Source organism: Lucilia sericata, unplaced genomic scaffold (assembly GCF_015586225.1).
Source record: "Lucilia sericata isolate MDLA Ls3-8-SP2 unplaced genomic scaffold, ASM1558622v1 Contig001018F_arrow, whole genome shotgun sequence".
Taxonomy (NCBI): Eukaryota; Metazoa; Arthropoda; class Insecta; order Diptera; family Calliphoridae; genus Lucilia; species Lucilia sericata.
In genome coordinates this window covers 35,246-54,165 of record NW_023995000.1, presented here as the reverse complement: position 1 = coordinate 54,165, position 18,920 = coordinate 35,246, and the positions used below count along the sequence as shown (strand labels likewise).

Genomic DNA, 18,920 nt, shown 5'->3' with positions numbered 1-18,920 from the left:
ATTGTAGATTTGCCACGAATTAATTTAAAATTTTAATACTGATCGATTTTTTGTGTGTTTTCTAGATATGAACACAAGAATAATTTCTATGAATTCGTAGGCAGTTTTTTATACATAATTTCTAAATATGTATGTTTTTATTGACTCATTTTCATCCAAATATTACAATATTTCTTAAAATTTTAACAAATTCACTTGCAATTGAGCCCAATGTTAGTTATAGTTTTCTTTGCAGCTACTTTAAACCCAAGTTTATAAAACATCTTTCAGTATTCAGACATATTTCTAACATTACTTTTCATATTCTAGAAATTTCCAAATATTTTTGATATTTTAGACGATTTTTTTTAAACTTATTTTAATAGATTTTCATAATTATTTTTTTAATTTGGTAAAACATTTAAGCAAACATATATAAATATTTTAAGCAACATTTAAGATTATTTCACATAAATATTTTTTTAATTTTTTAATCTTCAACAATATTTTTTTATATATATAATTTATCCAATATTTAATTAATAATAATAATAAAAAAATAATTGAACTTTAGGCCAATTACTTTATTTCTAAAAAAAAATGCAAATAAGAAGCATTTTTTTTTCTTAACACAAACAACTTTTGCTTCAGTCCAATAGATTTTTAAAAATATATGTTTGGCAAATTTTTTCAAATATTTAATGATGATATTTAGAAGACAAAGTGATTAACTCCATTTATAATTTTTTTATTAAATTTTAACCAGGGTTTATATCCAAATACAGAATCATTTACTTTTATGTCTCACTTTTTTATTTTATTTGTTATGGAGTTAACGCATTTGGTTATTAGATCATTTTATTAAATAACTTAGTTTTATATATTATTTATACGTCTTATGGAACGGATTTTTCTTTATTATTTTTAACCAAGTTTTCTTTCCATTTTTTTATTTATTGTAAATTTATTTTTCGTTAATTTTGTTTTTCTTCTTCTAAAATTGTATTTTCAACAGGTATCTTGGTAGCGCTAGTGTGTTAAAAATTAGTTTATTTTGTTATTTTTTTTATTTTTTTTATAACATTAATTCAAATTCCCTAAACACAATTTCATTGGTTTTTTTATTTAAAAAAAAACATATTTATCTATATTTGCACCAAAGTGTTTAACAACATTTTGTTAAACTTTTTATGGTGGTTTTTGTTATTTTTATTTATTTTTTTCTATAATTTAAAATGTTTTATTTGATATTTTGTTTTTAAAGACAGTTAACATTTTTATAATTTGTAGTTTTAAAGTTTTTATTATCTTAAATTTCGTTAAACGTTTATATTTTTCTTATAGTTTTTGTTTGTTGTTAATTTTCGTTTTAAATTAGTTTTAGTGTAAAATTTTCCAAATATTCTAATAGTGCGCAATTGTTTTCTAATCTTTTTATTTGTTTAAATTCAATAAGTTTTGGTTTAAATTTTGATAATTGTGTGTTTTACATTTGGAATTTCGAACGAAGACTAGCCCTGAAACTAAAGCTCTTAAGAAAGTAGTCTAAAACTTTTTAGTCTGGAGATAAAAACTCTTTAGTCTAACCACTAAGGTTGTTTAGTCTAGAAACTAAAACTCTAAAGTCTAGAGACTAAAACTCTTGAGTCCAGACGTAAAAGCTCTTTAGTTCAAATACAAAAGCTCTGTTTTACATTTGGAATTTTAGTCTGGAGATTAAAGATATTTATTCTAACCACTAAAGTTCTTTAGTGCGAATACTAAAACTCTTTAGTCTAGAAACTAAAACTCTTAAGCCCAGAGACAAAAACTCTTTAGATTAAAGACAAAAGCTCTGTATAAGACGAAGTTCTTAATCTAGAAATTAAAACTTTGACTAAAGCTTAGTAGTTCACAGATTACAGCTCTTTAGTCCAGAGTCTAAAGCTCATTAATCCAGAGTTTTAAGATCTTTAGTCCGGAGACTAAATCTCTCTAGTCCAGAGACTAAAGCTATTATGTCCAGACACTAAACCTCTTTAATTCAGAGACTAAAGCTCTTTAGTGCGAATATGAAAGCTCTTTAGCCTAGAAATTAAAGTTATTTAGTCTAGAGACTAAAGACTAAACCTTTTTAGACTAGAGAATAAAGTTCTTTAGCATATAGACTAAAGCTCTTTAGTATAGAGACTAATATTTTATATTTTAGAGACTAATGTTCTTTAGTCCAGAGTCTAGATTCTAGAGCTCATTATGCAGATTTTAAATTTCTCTAGTTCAGAGATTTAATCTCTCTTGTCCAGTCGAGTCTTACTAAAACTATTAAGTCCAGACGCTAAAGCTCTTTAATCCACAGACTTGAATTATTTAGTTCAAAGATGAAAGCTTTTTAGTCCGGATACTAAAGCTCTTTAGTCTAGAGACTAGAGGACTTTAGTCATAAGACTAAAGCTCTTTAGAGTAAAAACTAAGTTTTTAGGCTAAATATTAAAGAATTTCGTCTAAAGACGAAAGCTTTATTCTAGAGACTAACGCTCTTTTGTCTAGAGATTACAGTTCTTTAGTCTAGAGACTAAAGTTCTTTAGTCTAGAGACTAAAGTTCTTTAGTCTAGAGACTAAAGTTCTTTAGTCTTGAGATTAAAGTTCTTTAGTCCACAGATTAAAACTCTTTTGTCCAGAGACTAAATTTCTTTTTTAGTCCAGAGACTGAAACTCTTTTGTCCTCAAACTATACTACACTCTAAAGCTCTTTAGTACCTTAACTAAAGTTCTTTATTTCAAAGATTAAAACACTTTAGTCCTAAGATGTTCTTTTGTCTAGAGATTAAAGCTATTTTGTCCAGAGACTAAATTTTGTTTTTAGTCCAGCGACTGAAACTCCTTAGTCCACAAACTATACCACAGACTAAAGCTCTATAGTTCGTTGACTAAAGTTTTTGAGTTCAAAGACTAAAACCCTTTACTACTCCAGGGATTAAACTACTTTAGCTCTTTATATAAGAAACTGAAGCTCTTTACTCCAATCCAGAACTTTAGTCCGGAGACTTAAGCTCTTTAATCTAGAGATTCAAACTCTTTAATATAGGGACTAAAGAGCCTTATAGTCTAGGGACTAAATAGCCTTATAGTCTAGGGACTAAAGAGCCTTTAGTCTGGGACTAAATAGCTTTAAGTCTAGGAAATAAAGAGCTTTTAGTCTAGGGGCAAATGAGGGTCTACTTTAAAAAATAAAGAGCTTTTAGTCTAGTGACAAAAGCTTATTCATTCAAATATATATTTAAGATTTTTCGTTTTGTTGGCCAAATTGCTTACAACTTGTTTTTAAATTAAATTTACTTTTCTTGCTTCTTGGACCACAAGTTCTGAAAGTCTTATTTCCATAACTCTAGATTACTATCAAATAAATAAAATTCTAGTTGAAACTACACCAAATTCCAAATTCACTTTAAATCCCACACATTATATCACGTTTAACAAATTCGTATAGACCACATTGAGCTATAAATATACCCGCCACAGTAGCAGAACCATTAATATTATTAACATTATTTAGAGAACCATTGGATCCCGCAGCACCAGCAACACATCCCGTGCCATGTATTTTATCATTTTGTACTAAAGTTTGAGAGATTTTCTTTACCACCTCCAAACCCTCTATAACACAAGCAAAAATGGCGGTAAAACCCAACTCGGTTAGAATAATACGAAATTGTGAACCCACTAAACCTTGAGAATCGAATTTTTTCTTAGCCCTACGCATACCAACAGCACCAGGAAATGGTGTTATATTTGTATCGTCTGGTATAAATTGTACATCTTCATATATAGAACGACTACTATAGCCGGTATTTTGTTCGATATCTCCGGTAATAATGCTTTCATTAGGATGACATTCAAATACTTTACAACCACTATAACCGAAACCCTTTTCATGGGTGGCCAAAGCATGAAAATTATAAGACATTTTGGGAGCTATATCAGCAAAAACCTTAATTAAAACCCGACCCATAGGCAGGCCATTACGTTCGAAATCGAAAAAATAAATTTGATTATTTTCATTATTGATGGGATTGAAAAGAAGTTGAACAGTTTTACGCGGTTCTTCATAGGACTTGGTTAAGGGTTTCTTATACGGTTGAAAATTATTAGAGGTGGTGGTTATCAGATCAAAACCATTCGAGTTTTCATTAGAGTCAAATTGGTGGGCATTTTGTATGGTGGCAATTTCAGCATAAGTTTTTGGTTTATCCTTATCCTGGCTAAAAAAGGTGGTAAATTCATTGGTGGTGGTGGCGGTGTTGTTGTTGTTGCTACAGGCCATTGAGTCTTGTTGTTGAGAGGCCAATGCTGCTGCTGAATGTTGCTGCAACATTTTAAATTGTTTAATTAAATTTTGTTTCTGCTCTTGATGATACTGTTGATAACGCATAAATTGCTGCTCAATGAATTGCTGCTGCTGACGCATATAGGACATGTATAAACGATAAATGCAATAGTTGGTTAAAATCATTATAGAATTACTCTCACGGCTGTTAGCTTCCGTTTCATTAAACCAATTCTCGGATAATTTATTCAAGTCTCCTGGTGCAGAGTTAGAGGAGTCGATTTTTTGTAAAATCTCTTTTAACAAATCAAAATCTAAGATTCTTTGACTTTTACTTAATAATTGTTGCATTTTACATTGCTGCAACATTTGCTTGTGTTTCAATTTAAATTTACAATTTTCATCTTTGATCACTTTATAGAGTTTCAATATCTCATGGGGGGTCTGTTTGCCCAGCAAACCGAAACATAATTGTAAATTTTTCATGGTATCCTTCATTTCATCTATATCCCCAGTACTAGAGTTAATAACCAGTTCATGTTCTATTTGTAACTTTAAAGTGCAACAAGTTTCTAGGAGTTTTAAAAGAAAACCCTTCTGTAGATGTTTTAAATTTTCCATTTCCTCTACACTAACTTGTATTTGTATAAATTCCTGTTGGACACGATTCTGATAGAATTCTTTGGCCTCCAATTGATTTTCTATTTTATGATCTTTATGCTCTGTGCCAGCATTGCAGCCTCTACATAAAACCGTTAGGCAGGTTTGACACCACAAAGTATTTGGCATGCCGTGTATAAAACAATTTTCTCCTGGCAGCATTTTTTCACCCACATTAGGGGCGTTATTGCAATTATGTGTTCTTAAATGTAAATTTATATCTAAATCATGGGCTTTATTATTGTGGTTGCTGTTGTTGTTATTAAAATATCCAAAACTGCCTATAGAATTTTCCGAATTTAAGGAGGCCGATCTCGTTTTATTACCATTTTCCAATTCAAAATCTTTTTGAGCATAGTCATCTTCACAACCAAATGTTGTCATATTATTATTATCACTTTTATTGTTATTATAATTATAATTATTAGTATTTTGTAATATTTGTAATTTTTTCTTTTCATACTGTTGCAATATCTGTTCTCCACCCATTTTTTGCCAACCCATTAGTTCCAATGATTTTTGACATTGCAAACAGTCGAGAAATTGTGTATCTTTATCTCTGGCTGTGTGCGTTAGTTGTTCCAGACAATTGAAACAATACCAATGTTTACACGATAACATTTTTGGCGCGGTATTTTTAAAATTAAACGGTAAATGGCATCGATAACAGTTGATTAAATTATTTGTTTTATGTGACACAGCCATGTTTGTTGTGGTTTAAAAAGTTTGGTTTCTGTCTGGAAAGAAGGAAATATTTTATTTATTATTCATTCTTTGCTGCCTTCAGCTGTAAAACCAATTTAAAATTTTGCTTGGAAAAAAGCTTTCTCTTAGAAAAGCTCCAAGATTATGAGCTTTTTATAATATAAAAAACATTAAAAAATAAATCCAGATACACAAAAGTTTTAATGTTTTCTAATAACGTCCTCTTCTGAAAAGGTTGGTAAAGCTTTTTGAGATGACAATGGTTATGTTCTCTACAAACTAATATTATTATCAATACTTATTATAAAAAAGCTTTTTTATAAAAGAAACTTAAAAAGCTTCTTTAAAAAGCTTTCTCCCAAAATGCATTTTCGAAAAAAAGCTCCAAGCGAAGATCTGTTTCAAAATGTTTAATTAAAAAATATTTATCTTCATAAACTGCATAAAAGCTTTTTATTCTATTTCAGTTCTAGTTCTGTGCTAGTTTTTTTCTAGTTCCGTTCTGGTTCAATTCTAGTTCAGTTCTAGTTCAATTCTAGTTCAGTTCTAGTTCAGTTCTAGTTCAGTTCTAGTTCAGTTCTAGTTCAGTTCTAGTTCAGTTCTAGTTCAGTTCTAGTTCAGTTCTAGTTCAGTTCTAGTTCAGTTCTAGTTCAGTTCTAGTTCAGTTCTAGTTCAGTTCTAGTTCAGTTCTAGTCAGTTCTAGTTCAGTTCTAGTTCAGTTCTAGTTCAGTTCTAGTTCAGTTCTAGTTCAGTTCTAGTTCAGTTCTAGTTCAGTTCTAGTTCAGTTCTAGTTCAGTTCTAGTTCAGTTCTAGTTCAGTTCTAGTTCAGTTCTAGTTCAGTTCTAGTTCAGTTCTAGTTCAGTTCTAGTTCGAGTTCTAGTTGAGTTCTAGTTCAGTTCTAGTGAGTTCTAGTTGCGTTCTAGTTGAGTTCTAGTTGAGTTCTAGTTCAGTTCTAGTTCAGTTCTAGTTCAGTTCTAGTTCAGTTCTAGTTCTAGTTCAGTTCTAGTTCAGTTCTAGTTCAGTTCTAGTTCAGTTCTAGTTCAGTTCTAGTTCAGTTCTAGTTCAGTTCTAGTTCAGTTCTAGTTCAGTTCTAGTTAGTTCTAGTTCAGTTCTAGTTCAGTTCTAGTTCAGTTCTAGTTCAGTTCTAGTTCTAGTTCAGTTCTAGTTCAGTTCTAGTTCAGTTCTAGTTCAGTTCTAGTTCAGTTCTAGTTCAGTTCTAGTTCTAGTTCAGTTCTAGTTCAGTTCTAGTTCAGTTCTAGTTCAGTTCTAGTTCAGTTCTAGTTCAGTTCTAGTTCAGTTCTAGTTCAGTTCTAGTTCAGTTCTAGTTCAGTTCTAGTTCAGCTCTAGTTCAGTTCTAGTTCAGTTCAGTTCTAGTTCAGTTCTAGTTCAGTTCAGTTCTAGTTCAGTTCTAGTTCAGCTCTAGTTCAGTTCTAGTTCAGTTCTAGTTCAGTTCTAGTTAAGTTCTAGTTAAGTTCTAGTTAAGTTCTAGTTCAGTTCTAGTTCAGTTCGTGTTCAGTTCTAGTTCAGTTCTAGTTAAAAAATTTTTTGCAATGCTCTCATATTGAATTTACTCTATAAAGTTCAACTTTTCAACTCATCCTCCTTCCAAATTAATTATAAATGTAGTTTATTATAATTTCTTACAGGTTTTTTTTCAAATATGTTACTTTTTAAAAATAAACATTAATTTTGCACATCATGTCGTATGATTAATATTAATTGAGATTTTTTAACTATTTTTTTATTTTCACTTATAGTGCATAAACATTTAAAGATTTTTATAAAATTCATATTAAATTCAAGTGGACAATTAAAGTTTAAGAACATTTATAATTATTTTATTTAATTTGTTTACTTAAGATGTCTGTTATACACATTTAATTTCAGTGAAATTAATTAATTTTTTATATTCATTTTTTTTTTATTACTCGTATATTTAACCGCCAAATTCTGTATATGTATGAATAAGTATATAAATATTTCGTTAAATGGTTTTCTATGATTTTATTACGACTTACTGCAGCAACCTTTATCGTTGACGTTTGCAATTAATCTATTTTTATCTGCTGCCAAACACCTGTATGCAGTTAAAAGTACAAATGCTGCAGCAGCAGCCAACAGTTGCTTAACTCCTATTATATGAAAAAATTTTTTTGTTTTATATTTCTTTAACAAAAAAAATCAGAAACAAAATATCTCTTTTTGTTCATACAGTATGAAAATTTTCTCTTTTTTCCCTTCTTCTTCTTGATTTTAAGAGAGTTGCATTTGCTTTTGTATTTATGTACAAACAAAAAACCTACATTTCTCATTGCTAACCTTGATATTGAATCCTTATTTGTCCTTATAACTTGAAGCTTTTTTTACACGTATAGTTTATTTTTATTTTTGTTATGATTTTTTTTTGTATTTGTGTTTATTAACCTTCACCTTGGATATGGTAAAAAAGAGAAAAAAAAAAAAAACAACAAATAGTTAATATCTTTACTTCTAACTAGGATTACATTATAATTTCCTGTCATTTTTAACATACAGCTTTCTCTACGTATGTGTTTCTGATCAATTGTAGAAAAGTAAAAAGGTTTCCTTTGATTTGTAACCTTATTACTACAGCATATGTTATGGGAATTGGGAGGGAACCTTAAGGATTAAAATATGTTACAACAAAGACTATGATTGAGTTTAAAATGAGGCAGTATAAAGATCAGCGATTGAAGCCAAAATTAGATTTGACGTAACTTCTCAGTTCAGTTCAGTTCAGTTGTAGTTTAATTCTAATTCTAGTTCAGTTGTAGTTTAATTCTAGTTCAGTTCTAGTTCAGTTCTAGTTCAGTTCTAGTTCAGTTCTAGTTCAGTTCTAGTTCAGTTCTAGTTCAGTTCTAGTTCAGTTCTAGTTCAGTTCTAGTTCAGTTCTAGTTCAGTTCTAGTTCAGTTCTAGTTCAGTTCTAGTTCAGTTCTAGTTCAGTTCTAGTTCAGTTCTAGTTCAGTTCTAGTTCAGTTCTAGTTCAGTTCTAGTTCAGTTCTAGTTCAGTTCTAGTTCAGTTCTAGTTCAGTTCTAGTTCAGTTCTAGTTCAGTTCTAGTTCAGTTCTAGTTCAGTTCTAGTTCAGTTCTAGTTCAGTTCTAGTTCAGTTCTAGTTCAGTTCTAGTTCAGTTCTAGTTCAGTTCGTTCAGGTTAGTTCTAGTTCAGTTCTAGTTCAGTTCAGTTCTAGTTCTAGTTCATTCTAGTTCAGTTCTAGTTCAGTTCTAGTTCAGTTCTAGTTCAGTTCAAGTTCAGTTCTAGTTCAGTTCTAGTTCAGTTCTAGTTCAGTTCTAGTTCAGTTCTAGTTCAGTTCTAGTTCAGTTCTAGTTCAGTTCTAGTTCAGTTCTAGTTCAGTTCTAGTTCAGTTCTAGTTAGTTCTAGTTCAGTTCTAGTTCAGTTCTAGTTCAGTTCTAGTTCAGTTCTAGTTCAGTTCTAGTTCTAGTTCAGTTTAGTTCAGTTCTAGTCTAGTTCAGTTCTAGTTCAGTTCTAGTTCAGTTCTAGTTCAGTTCTAGTTCAGTTCTAGTTCAGTTCTAGTTCAGTTCTAGTTCAGTTCTAGTTCAGTTCTAGTTCAGTTCTAGTTCAGTTCTAGTTCAGTTCTAGTTAAGTTCTAGTTCAGTTCTAGTTCAGTTCTAGTTCAGTTCGAGGTTAGTTCTAGTTCAGTTCTAGTTCAGTTCTAGTTCAGTTCTAGTTCAGTTCTAGTTCAGTTCTAGTTCAGTTCTAGTTCAGTTCTAGTTCAGTTCTAGTTCAGTTCTAGTTCAGTTCTAGTTAAGTTCTAGTTCAGTTCTAGTTCAGTTCTAGTTCAGTTCGAGTTAGTTCTAGTTCAGTTCTAGTTCAGTTCTAGTTCAGTTCTAGTTCAGTTCTAGTTCAGTTCTAGTTCAGTTCTAGTTCAGTTCTAGTTCAGTTCTAGTTCAGTTCTAGTTCAGTTCTAGTTCAGTTCTAGTTCAGTTCTAGTTCAGTTCTAGTTCAGTTCTAGGTCAGTTCTAGTTCAGTTCTAGTTCTAGTTCAGTTCTAGTTAAGTTCTAGTTCAGTTCTAGTTCAGTTCGAGTTAGTTCTAGTTCAGTTCTAGTTCAGTTCTAGTTCAGTTCTAGTTCAGTTCTAGTTCAGTTCTAGTTCAGTTCTAGTTCAGTTCTAGTTCAGTTCTAGTTCAGTTCTAGTTCAGTTCTAGTTCAGTTCTAGTTCAGTTCTAGTTCAGTTCTAGTTCAGTTCTAGTTCAGTTCTAGTTCAGTTCTAGTTCAGTTCTAGTTCAGTTCTAGTTCAGTTCGAGTTTCAGTTCTAGTTCAGTTCTAGTTCAGTTCTAGTTTCAGTTCTAGTTCAGTTCTAGTTCAGTTCTGTTCAGTTCTAGTTCAGTTCTAGTTCAGTTCTAGTTCAGTTCTAGGTTCAGTTCTAGTTCAGTTCTAGTTCAGTTCTAGGTTCAGTTCTAGGTTCAGTTCTAGTTGTCAGTTTCTAGTTCAGGTTCTAGTTCAGTTCTAGTTCAGTTCTAGTTCAGTTCTAGTTCATTCTAGTTTCAGTTTCCTAGTTCAGTTCTAGTTCAGTTCTAGTTCAGTCTAGTTCAGTTCTAGTTCAGTTCTAGTTCAGTTCTAGTTCAGTTCTAGTTCAGTTCTAGTTCAGTTTCTAGTTCAGTTCTAGTTCAGTTTCTAGTTCAGTTCTAGTTCAGTTCTAGTTCAGTTCTAGTTCAGTTCTAGTTCAGTTTCTAGTTCAGTTCTAGTTCAGTTCTAGTTCAGTTCTAGTTCAGTTCTAGTTCAGTTCTAGTTCAGTTCTAGTTCAGTTCTAGGTCAGTTCTAGTTCTAGTTCAGTTCTAGTTCAGTTCTAGTTCAGTTCTAGTTCAGTTCTAGTTCAGTTCTAGTTCAGTTCTAGTTCAGTTCTAGTTCAGTTCTAGTTCAGTTCTAGTTCAGTTCTAGTTCAGTTCTAGTTCAGTTCTAGTTCAGTTCTAGTTCAGTTCTAGTTCAGTTCTAGTTCAGTTCTAGTTCAGTTCTAGTTCAGTTCTAGTTCAGTTCTAGTTCAGTTCTAGTTCAGTTCTAGTTCAGTTCTAGTTCAGTTCTAGTTCAGTTCTAGTTCAGTTCTAGTTCAGTTTAGTTCTAGTTCAGTTCTAGTTCAGTTCTAGTTCAGTTCTAGTTCAGTTCTAGTTCAGTTCTAGTTCAGTTCTAGTTCAGTTCTAGTTCAGTTCTAGTTCAGTTCTAGTTCAGTTCTAGTTCAGTTCTAGTTCAGTTCTAGTTCAGTTCTAGTTCAGTTCTAGTTCAGTTCTAGTTCAGTTCTAGTTCAGTTCTAGTTCAGTTCTAGTTCAGTTCTAGTTCAGTTCTAGTTCAGTTCTAGTCAGTTCTAGTTCAGTTCTAGTTCAGTTCTAGTTCAGTTCTAGTTCAGTTTCTAGTTCAGTTCTAGTTCAGTTCTAGTTCAGTTCTAGTTCAGTCTAGTTCAGTTCTAGTTCAGTTCTAGTTCAGTTCTAGTTCAGTTCTAGTTCAGTTCTAGTTCAGTTCTAGTTCAGTTCTAGTTCAGTCTAGTTCAGTTCTAGTTCAGTTCTAGTTCAGTTTCTAGTTCAGTTCTAGTTCAGTTCTAGTTCAGTTCTAGTTTCAGTTCTAGTTCAGTTCTAGTTCAGTTCTAGTTCAGTTCTAGTTCAGTTCTAGTCAGTTCTAGTTCAGTTCTAGTCAGTTCTAGTTCAGTTCTAGTTCAGTTCTAGTTCAGTTCTAGTCAGTTCTAGTTCTAGTTCTAGTTCAGTTCTAGTTCAGTTCTAGTCAGTCTAGTTCAGTTCTAGTTCAGTTCTAGTTCAGTTCTAGTTCAGTTCTAGTTCAGTTCTAGTTCAGTTCTAGTTCAGTTCTAGTTCAGTTCTAGTTCAGTTCTAGTCAGTTCTATTTCAGTTCTAGTTCAGTTCTAGTTCAGTTCTAGTTCAGTTCTAGTTCAGTTCTAGTTCTAGTAGTTCAGTCTAGTTCAGTTCTAGTTCAGTTCTAGTTCAGTTCTAGTTCAGTTCTAGTTCAGTTCTAGTTCAGTTCTAGTTCAGTTCTAGTCAGTTCTAGTTCAGTTCTAGTTCAGTTCTAGTTCAGTTCTAGTTCAGTTCTAGTTCAGTTCTAATTCAGTTTTAGTTCAGTTTTAGTTCAGTTCTAGTTCAATTCTAGTTCAGTTCTAGTTCAATTCTAGTTCAGTTCTAGTTCAGTTCCAGTTCAGTTCCAGTTCAGTTCCAGTTCAGTTCCAGTTCAGTTCCAGTTCAGTTCCAGTTCCAGTTCAGTTCCAGTTCAGTTCCAGTTCAGTTCCAGTTCAGTTCCAGTTCAGTTCCAGTTCAGTTCCAGTTCAGTTCCAGTTCAGTTCCAGTTCAGTTCCAGTTCAGTTCCAGTTCAGTTCCATTTCAGTTCTAGTTCAGTTCTAGTTCAGTTCTAGTTCAGTTCTAGTTCAGCTCTAGTTCAGTTTCAGTTCAATTCTAATTCAGTTCTATTTCGAGTTTAGTGCAGTTGTAGTTCAGTTCTGTTCTAATTCAATGTTAGTTCTGTTCTAGTTCGGCTAAAATTCATTTTCAAAAACTCTCTTCTTTTACAGCTTATTTTTTAAATTGTGATTTACTGACATTTAACTCAATAACTTTTCCTTGAGATTATACTACTAGGCAATAGTTTCCTTAATAATCAAAACTAATGGTAGCAAATTGTTGCTGCTAAATACTGAATGTTTGAAAAACCTTGACCTTCAATTAAATTCCTGTTACACATTACCAACACCTTAAAGACCACAGTATCCAGTTTAAGGTTTAATTTTTCATGCCTTTTAGCTGTTGCAATGCATTTTGAATTTTAAATATTGAAACATATTTTTTAATCTAATCATTTCTCGCTGTCACAGTCTGCCAGTAGCATCCAATAATGCAATTATTTACTTACCCTTTAATAGAGGATTTAACTCGGTTTTTATTTTCCTTAAATCACAGGTGATAAAATCATGAAATATTTTGATTTTATTTAAGACGGCTTTTAAAATTGTAAGCGAACGTTTAAGGGAATTTTGCTACTAAAGGTTTTAAAATCGAAAAAGACAACTTTGGAATAAAGTATTGTTTTAAAATCGTTGGGTTTATTGTTTATTTTATTTATAAAATAGTTTAAAATTTTTTTTTAAATAAAACAAGCAACAGTTAATAACGAAACATGTTGCTTAACTTTCTCAAAAAAAGCACAAACTAACACTCAGTTGTTGGCAACTTTGTTTAGGAACTTTTTTTATAGAGTTTAGATTTTTTTTCTTTTTTCTAGCAACACGATTTTTCGTAATATTTTTAATAGATTTTGCACTTTTCTAAGTAAAACAATCGTTATTTATTCATATGATTTTGATATAACTCGGTTCCTTATTTTTTCTAGTACATATAACTTTTGCTTTAGTTAAAAAGATTTATTTTATTTTTGGTTTTAGTTAAAACTCTAATGTAATGCTTTTGTGTATTTATTATCTATTAATTTTTTTTATTTAATAAAAGTTGTTTTCGATTTAGTTTTGTCTATAAGAACCGTATCGTTGAAAGACTAAATTGTAAATGTTTTCATTGAAAATTTCCTTTTCATGTTACAATTAAACGTAAAAATGCAAATAAAAAGCTTTTTATTACTGGTAGTTGCATTTAATCTCTAAAATTCAGTTTTACTCTCTCTCAACAGCATCCTTTTTTTCTCTTTAACCTTAACAAAAATTCATATATATATATATATATATATATATATATATATATATATATATTTAAGCACATGGCCATCAAATAAACCAAAAGCCAAAGGAAAAAAGAAAACTAAAGAAAAATGGAAGCAAGTCCAAGGTTTAAGTAGCATCAAACACCACAACCAAACAAGTGCAATGTCAATGATATTTCTTGTTTTTCTTTCTACATGATTGGAGTAACTGGCGGGTTTTCAAAAAGCTTTTTCTTGGAAAAATCACTATACGAAGAATTTCTGTTTAAAACTTAATTGTTGTTGATAAATTTTACAATTGCAAGGCTAATTTTTTTAAATAACTACACCTTTAAGTATACTTTCCCTCAAATTTCCTTTTCTTTGGAATTTTAAAAGCTTTTTTTAATATACATTTTCCTGCTATTAGCTGCAGCTGCATATGAAAGCTTTTATAAAAATTCTTAGAATTCTTATTATAGTCACCACACTAGATAAAAGATTTTCAAACTTAGTAACACATTTTGTAGTTTATCAAATTATTGTCTGATAGATTTTGTTTGTCAGATTGGATAAACTAATGTACTTCAGGGTCTTAGTAAAATACTGTGGAAATGTATTTAATCCTAGGACTAACCCTTAAATCCTAGAATGACCTAGAACTGAACTAGAACTGAACTAGAACTGAACTAGAAAACTGAACTAGAACTGAACTAGAACTAAACTAAACTGAACTAGAACTGAACTAGAACTGAACTAGACTGAACTAGAACTGAACTAGAACTGAACTAGAACTGAACTAGAACTGACTAGAACTGAAGTAGAACTGAACTAGAACTGAACTAGAACTGAACTAGAACTGAACTGAACTGAAACTGAAACTAGAACTGAACTAGAACTGAACTAGAACTGAACTAGAACTGAAGAACTGAACTAGAACTGAACTAGAACTAGAACTGAACTAGAACTGAACTAGAACTGAACTAGAACTGAACTAGAACTGAACTAGAACTGAACTAGAACTGAACTAGAACTGAACTAGAACTGAACTAGAACTGAACTAGAACTGAACTAGAACTGAACTAGAACTGAACTAGAACTGAAGTAGAACTGAACTAGACTGAACTAGAACTAAACTAGAACTGAACTAGAACTGAACTAGAACTGAACTAGAACTGAACTAGAACTGAACTAGAACTAGAACTAATAGAACTGAACTAGAACTGAACTAGAAACTGAACTAGAACTGAACTAGAACTGAAACTAGAACTGACTAGAACTGAACTAGAACTGAACTAGACTGAACTAGAAACTGAACTAGAACTGAAACTAGAACTGAACTAGAACTAGAACTGAACTAGAACTGAACTAGAACTGAACTAGAACTGAACTAGAACTGAACTAGAACTGAACTAGAACTGAACTAGAACCTGAACTAGAACTGAACTAGAACTGAACTAGAACTGAACTAGAACTGAACTAGAACTGAAGTAGAACTGAACTAGAACTGAACTAGAACTAAACTAGAACTGAACTAGAACTGAACTAGAACTGAAACTAGAACTGAACTAGAACTGAACTAGAACTGAAACTAGAACTGAAACTAGAACTGAACTAGAACTGAACTAGAACTGAAACTAGAACTGAACTAGAACTGAACTAGAACTGAACTAGAACTGCTGAACTAGAACTGAAACTAGAAACTGAACTAGAACTGAACTAGAACCTGAACTAGAACTGAACTAGAACTGAACTAGAACTGAACTAGAACTGAACTAGAACTGAACTAGAACTGAACTAGAACTGAACTAGAACTGAACTAGAACTGAACTAGAACTGAACTAGAACTGAACTAGAACTGAACTAGAACTGAACTAGAACTGAACTAGAACTGAACTAGAACTGAACTAGAACTGAACTAGAACTGAACTAGAACTGAACTAGAACTGAACTAGAACTGAACTAGAACTGAACTAGAACTGAACTAGAACTGAACTAGAACTGAAGTAGAACTGAAGTAGAACTGAACTAGAACTGAACTAGAACTAAACTAGAACTGAACTAGAACTGAACTAGAACTGAACTAGAACTGAACTAGAACTGAACTAGAACTGAACTAGAACTGAACTAGAACTGAACTAGAACTGAACTAGAACTGAACTAGAACTGAACCAGAACTGAACTAGAACTGAACTAGAACTGAACTAGAACTGAACTAGAACTGAACTAGAACTGAACTAGAACTGAACTAGAACTGAAGTAGAACTGAAGTAGAACTGAACTAGAACTGAACTAGAACTAAACTAGAACTGAACTAGAACTGAACTAGAACTGAACTAGAACTGAACTAGAACTGAACTAGAACTGAACTAGAACCGAACTAGAACTGAACTAGAACTGAACTAGATCTGAACTAGAACTGAACTAGAGCTGAACTAGAACTGAACTAGAACTGAAGTAGAACTGAACTAGAACTGAACTAGAACTGAACTAGAACTGAACTAGAACTGAACTAGAACTGAACTAGAACTGAACTAGAACTGAACTAGAACTGAACTAGAACTGAACTAGAACCGAACTAGAACTGAACTAGAACTGAACTAGATCTGAACTAGAACTGAACTAGAGCTGAACTAGAACTGAACTAGTATTGAACTAGAACTTAACTAAAACTGAACTGAGCTGATATAAAAGTTGGATTTGAATGACCCTTCCCTCATAAACCAAACGGAAACGACTTTTTCTTCTTGCTAACTTATACCGTTCATACATGCATACTAGGGTGATCGATTATTCGACATTTTCCAAAAACCGGTTTTCGAATAGTTCGAATAGTTGACATTTAAAAAAAACCGGTTGATATTTTTCAAATTCAGAAAAAACCGGTTAACCGGTTTTTCATTATAAATAAAAAAACATATTTTAATTTGAAAAACTTAATGTTTATGTTTAAATTTGATTAATAAAACATGGCCCGAAATGATTTTTAACAGTTTAAAAGATTATAACTTTAGATCTAGTCGTCTGATTTACATTATTTCTTTAATATAAAAAAATTAGGAAAAAAGTGGGACACTTCTGTTAAACATAAGGTAATCATAGCTTATTTTAAAAGCCCTGTTTAGGAAATTTGCATTGGCATTCCAACACTTCCATAAAATTCCAGCCGTAAATTAATTATTGTAATTGGAATATAATCTTAAGATTGATAAAATTTTATCAAATAGTTATCAATTTTACAAATAAATTTTTTTTAATTAATTAGGAAAATCAAAAAAGTTTAACTAAAGGAGCTTTAGAAAAATATACGCTAGCTCCTCGACTCGAATATTTTTAAAATGTAGGCGGGCTGTATTATTATTTACTTAAAAATTTCATTTAAATAATCTTTGAATACAAAGCAAATAAAAGTATTCGAAACCGGTTTTTAAAAAGTGAAAAAACCGGGTTATTCGATATTCGAAAAATCAACATTAAGAAAAAACCGACACTGGTAAAGCAGAAAAAACCGGTTTTAAAACCGGTTGAAAAATCGAGTCGATCACCCTAATGCATACACTGACTGTACTTATTTAATTTAGCCTTGTTTATAAAACAACAAAAATATCATCAACAACATCAAAACCCCACGTATGTATGTGAGTGCGAGTGATTTTGTTTGACAAATTGTGAGATAATTGTACAAAAAGCTTTTTCCTTTCCTTCTTCCCTTTTATACATCTCAAAAAAACTTATGAACTTGAAAGCTTTTGCATGCAGGAAGAAACAAAAACAAAATAAAAACAACCAACAATAAAATAGGTGACCCAGTTTTCTATATGGTTCTCCTATTAAGCATCTCGAAATACACAAACAAGCCGGTTAACCTTAAACGGTGTGTACCATGTACATGTCATTCTTCTAATACTACTACTAATGAGACTTGTTTTTAACCCTGAACTTTAGGGGAGGTGAACTTGAAATAGCAATGAATTTAGTTATTTATTCTGCACATAATTAGATTTGAAACACCTGTTTAGTGTTAAGAACTTACTTACTTTTACCAGGGGGATTTGGGACAGGAAAACCATTTATACTCACCTTGTCAAGAAAATTAAGTTAGAAACTGTTTGTTTAAAACATTTGAATTTTATTATTTTATTTTATTTATGTGTGTATTTATATCCTTTTTTTATTTATTTTTGTAATGTTGTTTGTTTTTTCTTTCTTTTTTAGGAAAAAGACCAATATGGCAATGAAGTACAACGGTTAGCACGTCCTCTTCCTGTTGAATACTTGTTGGTTGATGTACCAGCTTCTACACCGCTACAACCACAATACACATTCACCCAATATGACAAGAGAACACCATTCCCGGTGGAAAATCGTTATTTGGATGGTCATTTGCAAGACTTTAATGCCTTGAGCACGTATTTATCCCAGTGGGAGGATGAAGAGTTTCTCGAAGCCATTTCCGATTTTCATTTGTTGGTGTATCTATTCAAAATGGACATGTTGCCATTGCGTCAACATATGAAACCTTTGTTAGAGGCAGTGCGTAATAAGAATCCAAATATGGCTTATGCCTTTAAAAAGGAAGATGTTTGGAAACTATTAGAATCGTTAATACATGCCAGTTCATCGGGTAGTGGGTATGTTGTAATTTATTGTAATTTTAAAACAAATAATAATTTTCTTATTCCCCTAGCGGCACTACCAGTTATCCCTCTTCATCGTCGGGTGTTCGAGCAGCTGCTGGTGGCTCTAACTCTGGTTCGGCACATGAAAATGTTATTACCGAATCCGCCACTTGGACTTGTAATCATTGTACTTTTATTAATCGTGGTGAACTGAGTTCTTGCGAAATTTGTTCTTTACCCAGATAAACTTTTTGTAGAACAAAACCATCTATCTGGAAGAAAGAATAAAATAAAAAGGAAAAGCAAAGTGTTCTCTCAATCCCTTAAAAACCAATAAAAAAAACAAAAACCCTACATTTTACCAGTGCTTTATAAAATTTATTATTTCTATAACTTTAATATCGACCTACCTACTACAACTTCCTTAAGTTTTCTTTGTTTTTTCTCCTCCCCCCCCTTTCCTTTTGATTTATATCTATTTGTTTAAAATCTTAACACTTGTAAGACAAGACAAATTACAAGTTTAAAAACAAGAAAAAAAAAACATGGGTTTTACAGAACAGTCAATATTTATGTACAATTAAATACAAAAAAAAAAATAATAAATACTTAAGGATGGGATTTGTACTACGACATCAAAATATTAAATTGTCAATAATTCTTTTTGTATTTATTTATGGTTAAAATATGTGTATTAAGGAGTCTCTTTCTTTTTGTATTTTTTCTTGGAAAACATTAAGTTTAATAACTTATTCCAAAGAAAATTTAAAGAAATAGAATTTGCTAAATATGGATATTTATAGTAAGCAAAACGATTTACATACTTTGCAATTGTCTGGAACTGTCTGAGATTTTTTTTCTACTTTAAACAAGTTAAATATATTCCAGAAGCATAATAAAACAATAATATGGTTGTATCATGTTCCAGAAGTATATGAAATGAGTAGGTTTTTGAAAACACTATCTAAACAAATCAATTATAGATCATGTCATTAG

At 31.3% G+C, this 18,920-nt stretch overlaps 2 protein-coding genes across 3 annotated transcripts in view; one reads left to right on the top strand and one right to left on the bottom strand.

Moving 5' to 3' along the window:
• The window catches only part of LOC119609612 (nuclear protein localization protein 4 homolog), a 32,828-nt gene extending 14,246 nt beyond the window's left edge, over positions 1–18,582 (top strand). For both annotated transcript variants that reach the window (XM_037964457.1, XM_037964456.1), the window contains exons 8-9: positions 17,521–17,936; positions 17,993–18,582. In XM_037964457.1, coding sequence (XP_037820385.1) covers positions 17,521–17,936; positions 17,993–18,170 — 594 coding nt within the window. In that variant the 3' untranslated portion in view covers positions 18,171–18,582. The remainder of the gene's footprint in view (positions 1–17,520; positions 17,937–17,992) is intronic.
• LOC119609611 (probable serine/threonine-protein kinase DDB_G0280133) lies at positions 3,255–7,685 on the bottom strand. Its single transcript, XM_037964455.1, has 2 exons — positions 7,667–7,685; positions 3,255–5,680 (listed from the first exon to the last, which is right to left on the bottom strand). The coding sequence occupies exon 2, from the start codon at positions 5,646–5,648 to the stop codon at positions 3,405–3,407; it is 2,244 nt and encodes a 747-aa protein (XP_037820383.1). The 5' UTR covers positions 5,649–5,680; positions 7,667–7,685; the 3' UTR covers positions 3,255–3,404.
• Positions 18,583–18,920: the final 338 nt, after the last annotated feature.

Excerpts from the sequence above, each read along its gene's own strand:
- LOC119609611 (XM_037964455.1), bottom strand. The coding sequence starts at position 5,648 with ATGGCTGTGTCACATAAAACAAATAATTTAATCAACTGTTATCGATGC.